Source organism: Electrophorus electricus, chromosome 11, assembly GCF_013358815.1.
Source record: "Electrophorus electricus isolate fEleEle1 chromosome 11, fEleEle1.pri, whole genome shotgun sequence".
In the NCBI taxonomy this organism is placed as follows: domain Eukaryota; kingdom Metazoa; phylum Chordata; class Actinopteri; order Gymnotiformes; family Gymnotidae; genus Electrophorus; species Electrophorus electricus.
The window spans coordinates 15,031,046-15,041,478 of record NC_049545.1 but is presented as its reverse complement, the minus strand read 5'-3'; the positions used below and the strand labels follow the sequence as shown (position 1 = coordinate 15,041,478).

At 37.6% G+C, this 10,433-nt stretch overlaps 1 protein-coding gene across 2 annotated transcripts; it reads right to left on the bottom strand.

The window, feature by feature from the left end:
• Positions 1 to 488: 488 nt before the first annotated feature.
• bmp5 (bone morphogenetic protein 5) lies at positions 489 to 10,036 on the bottom strand. Of its 2 annotated transcripts, XM_027022793.2 has the most exons (8): positions 9,907 to 10,036; positions 9,024 to 9,814; positions 5,595 to 5,787; positions 3,073 to 3,221; positions 2,400 to 2,597; positions 1,856 to 1,932; positions 1,575 to 1,685; positions 489 to 1,386 (listed from the first exon to the last, which is right to left on the bottom strand). In XM_027022793.2, the coding sequence occupies exons 2-8, from the start codon at positions 9,511 to 9,513 to the stop codon at positions 1,237 to 1,239; spliced, it is 1,368 nt and encodes a 455-aa protein (XP_026878594.2). In that variant the 5' UTR covers positions 9,514 to 9,814; positions 9,907 to 10,036; the 3' UTR covers positions 489 to 1,236. The 2 variants fall into 2 exon arrangements, with proteins under 2 accessions (XP_026878594.2, XP_026878587.2); XM_027022786.2 differs by having other exon boundaries at positions 9,024 to 10,036.
• Between the last annotated feature and the right edge of the window lie 397 nt (positions 10,037 to 10,433).

The following is a 10,433-nucleotide window of genomic DNA, read 5'->3' as shown; positions in this document are numbered from 1 at the left end:
CTCCTAAAGTTAACCTGGTAGCACATGGGGTAGAAGGTGCTAACAGCATAAAGGTGCTGGGTTTGATTTCTAGAGAGCACACTTACTGTCATACTGTTGAATATGTAAGTTACTCTGGATAATTGCATCTGCCATATTCTGCAAATCTCCAAGGAATAGACTATGTGGCTGAATTTATTTATTTATTTTTATTTAAGCAAAGTACATCTAATAGGGGTAGTGATGAAAAAAAAAAAGAATAAATTATACAGTTTTGTTCTGTTTTCACACTGGCTATTGAAATTTCTTCATTATTTTCTATCAATTCTGCAGTTTGCAAGTACTGTCTGTAAACTTATGGCAAAATGCCATGCTGAAGTGGAACAAAGAAAACATCACAGTCATTATATATATATATATATATATATATATATATATATATATATATATATATATATATATATATATATATATATATATAAAAAATACATAAATATTGTTCTAATACAGTAAATTATTTCAAAAAGGTTTTCCAAAATATATTACTCAATTACTAGCTTAAATGTACAAAATTCAGGAGCAACTTGGATGACTATTACCTCAAACAAATCTTCCATAGGTTTTCCCTAGGTTTATGCATTCACTGATATCTGAACTTAACTAGTCACTCTAAATGGTACTGGGGAGATTTCATCTTAATACATTACCATATTTAATAATAATTTACTGTGACAAACTCAATGCTGTCAACATAAGAACTGGGTAATTTTCATCATCCTTGAGCAAAAGTGTCTCACCTTAAAAGATCAGCAATGCCTTGATTGAGTGGGTAATTGTTAGTCATCTTAAGTTAAAACCTCCATATTTAACATCATCATAAACATTGTTGATGACCAATGTAATAACAGCAGCTACTGCTTGCATTTTATGAAAGACTATTCGATATTGGACATGTATCTGCAAGTGGCATTTTTGTTCTGCAAAATGTCTATTGAAACAGTTATTTCAAAGTAAAATAAATAACAGCATTAATGAGCTAATATATACATAACACTGTACATCAAATGTCAAAATAATCTATTTGGTATGGACTTAAGTCCAGCAATATCACTGAGGTTTATACACACTTATTAACCTAGAGTCCTAGATTTAAAATGACTTTTGATAGATAATTTCCACTGCTGGTGTAATTTAGCCCAAGACCATGCTTAAGCTGTGTCTGTCAAACAAGCTCCCAAACACATGTGTAGTTTACTCTCAATGACAGCCACATGACCTGACTACCATGTTGCGGTATTTCTTCAGAATTACATTTGAGCTGTCATCGAAGTACAGCACAGATATAGCATTCAGCTTGGTTGGAGCGCAGCACGGCTTTGGCACATTATCAGGAAACATAAGATGGACCTGTTGTTGCAAGACCAACAAAAATCAATCAGAATATTAAATTGGAAAATGCAGTAACACTACTAGATACCACATAATATTACTAGATACAACAAGCTAGATACCACAAACTTACTTTATGTCACATACGAATACTTGGCTTTATTTTGTAGATATGAAACATTGTACAAGCCATTAAAAAGACTCACCAATGTCTGCACAATTGCATGATTTGTTGCATTCATATGTGCATTGAGTGGAAATGAGCATTCTCCATCACAGTAAAAAGCTGCATAGCCCTCAGGGGCAATTATCCAATCCTGGAGACAGCAAAGGAGCAAAAAGAAAGAATGAGAAAGAGAGAGCGAGAGAGAGAGAGAGAAAAAGAGAGCGATAGAGAGAGAATAACTTAAATTGAGAGATTACACAGATTTATGTTACGCACTATGTCTTTGTTCGTTTCCCTGACATTTTCACGCCTGCCCCATACCTGCCATCCTAAGTCACGAAAGCTCACATAAAGCTCATGCTTCTTGCAGGCTTGCTTCTGTTCGCTGGTGTTTTGATCTAGATAAAGACAACAAAAGCCTGCCATCAGTGTTCAAACACCAGTGTAGTCATTTAATGTTGTTTAGTCTACCTCTGCATGGGTGGCCCCAATAGCCAACCCTCCTGGGCATTTCCTCTGCATTTCCATCTGCCAAAAGGACTTTGCACAATAATGAAATTAGGTAAATATCCCCACTGACCACATGATCCTGTTACCAAAATCAGTGCCTTGTAAGTTTTCAGAAAGCAGCTCAGCAAAAAGTGGGTTCATGAGTCACATGCCAAAAAAATGACTACTACCAATGTGTAAATTATGTCTTTTAAGACCCTGAAACCGGAGCCTTAGAACTGCTATTTTAAAAAAAAGGTTCAACACTTTAGGTTTAGTTTCCTGAAAAAGCTTTGTGCTTCCAAAAGTGTGTCATATGTATTCCACAGACACAGTGGAATGTGTTGCCTAGACGCTGCCTTAAAGTGCACTCTACCTCCACTCCGGGGAGCCTGGGAGGTTTTCTGTTGACTTCTGCTTTTGTTCCTGCTGTGATTCTTCTTCTTGCCCCCAGTGGCCCTTACGGAACGCAGCAACACTTCACTGGCTTTGAAAAATGCGACAAGAAAAGGTTGCTTGGATTGTGGCCCACTCCTTCCAATGATTCCAGCAGATTTTGTGTTGATGCTTCGACCTAAAATTTAAGAGGTCAAACAGGTCAAATAAAGACATTGCAGGGAGCATGTTTTCAGAGTGTGCCTGGAACAGAGTTTGGCCTACTCTATAGATATGGTCAACAGACTATCTAATAGTCTACAACACATTTTATGTAAACTAATGACTACACACAAGCCCTTGTGATTTCAAGCACATATTTTGCACATTGTTTGGCACTGTGGGGAAAAGGGTTGAAATATGATACTGTATAAAATCTTTATGGCATTCTGCCATGTGCCCCTAAACCAAGGGGAATAATGGGGATAATATTCTGTTTCCACAATATTATCTCAGTCCATTTCATAATCACTCAGCAAAGAACAAGAAGCATTGTACACATGTAAAAACTAATAAAATCTGGTGCATTTCAAAGGACATTATGTGCAACAAGAATAGGAAAAAACAACATTTGATTAATTCTATTTGATAATGGGCATATGTTTTTGTCTTACCGTCCATGGTCTCCACACAGAGTTGAAGGCCCATGTTCTGCTGAGGGTTAAGCACCCAGTGGTTACTTGTGGCTGTGATGTCAAACACGAGCCATCCTCCATCTGAGGCACGGACCTTCTTTGAATCAAGTAAAAATGTCTCAGCATCCCTAAACGACAAATTTAGGTTAAAGCTGTAAGTGTGCAAGGTCTTACAAATAGCATGTAATAAAAGGCCTGATAAATCAGATCTGCTAATCATTCCAAACACAAGAATCAGTATGAATGCAGTCGTGTTCTACTCCAAGTCTTCCTTTGTCATCTTGGCTTCAATTTCATATACAAGCAATTTAGTTAATCTGCTTAGTGATGTTCCAAAGCAGCCTATGGACCACACACTGTGAGAGCAGATGATGTATGAGAAAAGAAACTCTAACAGGCCCAGACATGCAGACATGCCCCATGCCCACACACTGGTTCTGATCATACATCACAAACAAAGTGCTTTTCAGTCCTGAACTGTCCTTTCATGCAGGTATTCTTTTTCTTTATATATATATAATATCGTTCTGCAGCATGATCTTGGCTCATACTTAAAAAACCAGGTGCTGAGCTGTGAAACTCCCTTTATCAAAGGAAAAATCCAAACTAGGAAGTGGGGGACTGAATCTGTGAAGGTCTTAGGCCCAGACCTCTCATAAAATCAGAGCATCAGAGCAGACCGGCAGGTTTGGGGCCTCACATGGCCAGAGTTGTTTCAAATCACCTTCTTAGTGCCCCAGAAGAACCATATCTCCACGTCTATCTTCCCATTGCATTTATACCACAGGAGTACAGACCACAGTCATACATGGACTGCCCATGTATGACTACTGAGAAGTCATGGCTCCCTCATCAAGAACATTATGTCTGTATAAGGGACAGGTGGCTTGGAGGGTATTCTCCAGAGACGTGGCTCCCCTCCCCGGAAGGTCACTATTAAGAGCAGATGATTTGCGAGTGGTCTGACAAAGCAGCAGTGACATATCGAAAGCGATAACTGATGGGCTTCCGAGACTTCATAAGTGGGAAGAACTTACAAATGACTTGTTAATGGAAACACTTTATCCCTGAGCTTTATCAGGGAGCATATATGGTGAGAGTGAGGTAGAACAGGCTCGCAACAGAACGTGAGGCAGTGCAGAGGGGCGACTTGCTCCTCCGTCATGCACATGGTCTCTCCTCTGCATAGAACAAAGAAAGACTAAATGATGTGGGCAAGCAATAGGGTGCAGGCCTTTGATGACTGCATACAGATAGATGAGATACAGCATATGCACAGCTGACTAAAATCCATATTACAGCACATGTGCAGTTTCAGAAACAGGGTTGTCCCCCGCCTGCCTGTTCACTACTGTTATACATTCTTCACTGCACAGCGACGGTGCTGCACTAGACCTCCCGTGCTTCAGATTTCACATCTGATTCACAGATTTTCACTTCTAGGATAAGGGCTCATGAAGCCACAAGAAGTCCAGCAATTTCGCGAGTCTACAGTCAAGGATCATGTCATATTACATATTTACATATTTGCATATTTGCATTTCTGACTCATATGAAAACACAAGACAAACAAAAATACTGTGCAGTAAATGTAATATACAATGTGCTTTGACTGCAAAATGTTCAGTAATAAATTATTGTGTGGTACTTACATTATTGTGTGGCATTTGTTTTGTTTTCAGCATATAATAAAAGAAATTATTTTAAATCTATTTCAAGGGTAGAGAAAAAAAATATTGCATGAAGTAATGAAAATACTTCGGAATACTAAGTAAAAAATTAATCATCTTCATCATGAGTATATATCAAAAACAGCCCATACAGTATTCTGGAATGGTTCATTTAAATGTCATTTCTGCACTACATTCTCTTTGTTTAGCTCCACTTCCATGTATTTTTCAGACCAAGTCTATATTAGCTGACACATGTAGGTTAAGACCATTGTCAGTATTTCAATGGTGACAAATTATGCTCTTAAAACTTCCTGAAACACACTGCTTAATCACCACTAAAGAAGATTCCAGACAGACTCCAGACGCACGCTAGTGTAAACAGGATGTCCTTTTATTTTCTGCCTGATTGCCTGTCCAAAGTGTTTTTACCATCAGCCATGGTTTTAAAAGACCATTTCCACAAGAGAAAATGTAAAACAGGGTTTAACTTAAAGGCATGAAATTTACTCCAGTCAGTGCTGTCAAATTTTTAAAGACCATAGACTGTCAGCATCACGAATATTTATATTCACCAGTTAAAAGCAACGTTTGCATCTATCGCAGGTTGCTCCAAAAAGAAACAAAACAAATCTTTTCCCCTCTACATCCTGTGTCAAGTTGCTTGCCTGAGCATAAAATATTATAAGTGCCTTTAAGATAAAAGACTTTCCTAATACAGTAATACTACCTGTGTTAAATAAACTTAATTCAGTGAGTCAGTACTAGTAGTACACTTAACTCCATAACTTAACTATTTAGGAGATCAGATGTGCAACTTTTTGTACTCACCTGTTTTGATATTCCTTGATAACTTGGTATATGGAGACCTTAAGTGTGACATTTTCATATCTGCCATGACTGTGATCTTTATAGATGCGAAATTCAGCTGCAGTCACAGCTTCCCTATCCGGAATCTGAGTCAGGTCAAAACGGAACTCTTTATAGTGTCTCTTCTGGTGAGAGAAGTCTCTGTCCCTCTCCACTGGAAAAAAGAAACAAAACAAAACAAAACAAAAAAACAAGAACAACAAAAAACACCCAAACTGCATTAGATAAATCTCATCAATGTCTTTGGTAACTAACTGAGTGTGCTTTAGCTCATTCGGCAAAGTATTCACTGCTGGAGGGGCATTAGATAGTCTTACACGTGAAGTGTCTGCCGTGGGTTTCTCGAAGAAAAGGGCCATCGATCAAAATTCTTTAACATTATTCGCCCAATCTAAACATTTTGACGACCAAAGAAAAAAAGAAAGAAAGCAATATGCACTCCATTAAATCAATCAAGTCGGCTGAGGTAGCTTTTTCAGAGCTGTGATCCTTCAGTATCCTCTCACTATGATGAATGAACTGTATGTTAAGCAAAACAGGCCTCCACTGATGACATTCTGCCCTTCAGCTTGGGCAAGTCCACAAGATAAAGCTTTTGTTCTTGCAGACAGACTGACAGTAATTGCATAGTCCACATATTTTACCTAACAGATGTTTACCTCTCATGATTGTTTAAAATACATGAAATATGTTAATAAAATAAAAATGTTACTAGTAATACATTTGAAGTTATACCACAGTTTGAATGTTTTCTTAAATATATATCTACTACAGAAGCATAAAAGAACAGCTGAAACAACAGACTAAAAAGATAACAAGATAAAAAATTTATATAAAGCACTTTATAAACATGGAAAGTTGCATATATCTAGAATCTGGTTGGGCAGATGTTTATAGAACACTATATCATGCAGGTCTTAATACACTACAGTGATAAGTGCTATCACACATAATGGTCTACTTAAAGTGCTGAAATCATGCAAGCGGCCATATAAAAGTCCACACACCCCACCACCCCCAGAATAAAAAAGTGCAAATTGACATCTAGGCAGACAGCATTGCAGCTGAGGAGCAGCTATAGCAGTACTGTCAGTGTGTTTTCAATCCACAGTGCCACAGAAATAATGCAGCCACGTTTCTCTGATAATTTATCTACAGTGAAAGTCTGTGGTTACTTAACAGGAAGAGGTCAGAGGCCAGGCCTGCGTTATACCAGCTGGTCAGGCTCAACTGCTAGCCTGGTCTGCTAATTAACAACAGAGGTGGGGGATACAGAGCCTGTCAAGCCATAAATGGCATGAGATTCAATCATAGGATTAATTAAATGTATAAATTGTTGGAACGGGATATGTACCCTGAGCAGTGAACTGTAATGCAGTTACTTTAGTATGACTGAATTAATGTTAGTATGTGGGTTCTGTCTGTTTTTTGGTTCTTGTTATTTCAGACATATGTATTGTTACTACCCTAGGAAAAAATCTTAACTATATCATTGAATATTTTTATAACTCTGAGCACTGAAAAGGTCAAGGTCAAGAGTCATTTTTTGATGTTTCCTGCTTTGGTTGCAATGATTTGAGTAGTACTCATTTTGTTTAGGACAAGGACAGTTGATTAGAAATTCTATATTGATATCTGAATAAAAAGGTGGCTCTTTTCATCCCTTATCCTTATACCCTCACAGAACTTATCTAATATGCCCCATTCATCACATCATCAAAACATTTGACACTAAAGTGTTAATAATTAAATCTGTGCCCTTCATAGCCAGATCATAGACTAAAACACTGTTTAGTATTATGTACTGTGTGGATGGATTTGTTTGCCTCAATTCTGTCTCACTATGAATTAGGAGACCTGTTCTTTTAAAGTGGACTGTGTATGCCTCACATAATTATAAATGAAAACATACGTAGTGTGTTCAATGTGATGGCTTTCTCTGTGGGCCACTTTAACTGAAAGGTTTTCAAAGGTCCGTCCAACATTTCGGACCTACTTTTCACTCTCACGCCAACACGCTGTTTTTCCTCTTCTAAATACAATAACTAACATAAACAACACACACACAAACACCTGTTTAGGTATTCAAGATGTTAGTCTCATGAAATATAATTTTACCTACAGTTAAACACACCAACATCAACTTATGATCATGAATTCTAATTTTAGAACAGCCACTAAACATATAAGGTCTTGACCTAACTGGTCTTGAACAAAAACAGGCTACCCTTACACTTGGTCCAGTCTTTAACAACAGGAAATAATTAAGGCAAATTTTCCACAGGTCAGACAGTCATTTGATAAGTTTGTATGAGGTGCTGGGTGAGAGAGGTCACAGCTACTGAAGCATTACAGTGTTAATCATGCTTATCATCATGCCTCTTTTTAAAAGCATGCAGCATTCCAGAATGCAGTGCCTACTATAAAAAATAAAAAATAAAAAAACCTTAACGACATGAATTCAACAAAACACTTCAGCATGTCCTAGCCAATTAACATTTCCAGCTTTCCCCACTATATACCATGCATGTCTCTAAATGCCTTTGCATCATATGTCCCATCTAAATGTGGCTGGAATGGACATTATGGAGGCTATTAATATGGAATATTTTCTTTTTCACAAAAAAAAAAACGGTATAATAACAATTTTTAGAGGACATTTCAATTTCATCTCTAACCTGCAATTGCCTCTGTTCCATTTTATATAGTTTAAGGAGATTTCAAGGACATACTGCTTGTGCAAGGTTAGGCTATATTTTCATAAGTAACATGCTGTAAATGGAAAGTTGTAAAACATATATATAAGTTCACCTGCTTTTTTACCATTTAGATTATTGCACAAGAATCTGAAGGAAATGTTACTTTAGGAACGGTAATATAGAAGAAATGCACTTTCACAATGAAATACATTCATATTTGCAAAGATATAAAACGGAATTAGATTGATGCATGTAGTCAAAGCATCAGTGGTCAAACATAGTGACCATTTAATGTTATTGCTTTTATCAGTATTATTCACAGCTACTACTCTATTTTAACCTATTTCTGACCATTTAGACCAAAGCAAAATACTTTTAACCAGCTAAATCCCGTTAGACTGACTGAAACGTTATTTCGCAAGTGGTTAATAAACGGTGAGAAATGCAAAGCACTTTAAAGGTTTACATCCATAGTAAAAATATATATATATATATATATATATATATATATATATATATATATATTAATTTGAAGCTTGTTCGCAGTCCCACCTTTAGCTATATCGACTAGTTATGAAAAAAGTAAAATGTTAGCAGGCTCTTAAATTGTTTTATATGTGACATGAGTGCAATAGACGAAGGGCACATAAATAATCACACTTACGCGTTACAATTTTCAGATCATACTCACCCATGTTTACAAAACTCATAACCATATCGGCATCATTCAGAAAGTTGGTGTCATGAGAAGTAGCCAAAGGTGGACTCTGACTTGTCAAGTTTGCAGCGCGGTAGGGCTGCGCCACGCGAGAATATCCATGTGGAGACCCATAGTAGCCTTTACGCGAATTTCCAAGAGATTTTCCATTGACCCCCTTCCTAGTATTTTCCACTATTGCGTCCTCCTCCTCGGTCGTCATAGCATTATACAAATCTAGCATGAACAGGGGTGCCGATGATGCTTGTTTCCCCGGGGAGAACGGCCTAGGACGATGTGGTAAACCCAGAATCGATAGAATTTCTCTTTGAATTTCTCTCCTTTCGTGATTACGCAACCGCCTGTAAATGAAGCTCGAATGCACATGGTTATCCCCTAAACCGCACTGAACACTCTGAAGAAAACCAAGACAACTCCACAGAAGTCCAAAGGCTGCCCCGTCATAAAGTGTCAATACCTTCATAGTGACTCTTATAATATCGTTTCACAATGCAGATCTTGGCTTGTTGATACCCTCCATTGCAACGCTTCAACCATTAATAATATCAATGAGTGTTTTGTGATATGTTTTCTTGATTAACAAGAATGAAAAATAACAATACATAAAAACTGTATCCGTATGCCCCTTCGATAAGCAGTCTTTACTTGCTTCTTTATTTCCAACCAGAACGTCAAAAACGTCGGTTTGTTTCTCAGGTTGTTCAGCGACGCCTCACATCACCTCGCATTTATTCTTCAAATCACTGCCGTTGACGCGCTCTGATCTGTTGTAGCAAACTTCTGTGAGTGATGCTCTTCTCCCTCAAATCTCTATTGTTACATACAAATTGGTTCTAATAAGGCAAAAACAACTTACATACAGTTCTTTCAGCTTGCGCAGCTAGTGCTCGAAGAACAGCAATAAATTACTCATCTTGGCCAAGCTCGAGAGACTAGAAGGGCATGTGCGTGCAGCTCGTGGAATCAGTGTTCACTGCTCAAACTAGATGAAGTTCCAGCGCGAGAAGCCTACATCCTTTAAAAAAGTGTTGAAACCAGTAGTCCGTCCCACACTCAAGAGGATTCACATCAACCTCTAGCGGTCGCATGAAACATCATTGACCTGAGGATGAATGCAGCTCCATCGTGAAATTAGAGACACTTGATATTTGAGACACGTCGTAATTAGGCAAAGGAAAGGACCGCGGATAAACACCTGTCCATTCTGTTTCGAGTATGTTCGACTTTATGCATTCTTAACATAGCCTATTATTTTACTTAACTTTTACCAGAACATAATACATTTTTTAAAGAAATGTACGAATAAGCAATGCTCTGGTTGGTTTCGTGTGAGGCTAATACTTGTTGCTGAAATATATTGTAATATTACAGTTTTCCCCCTAA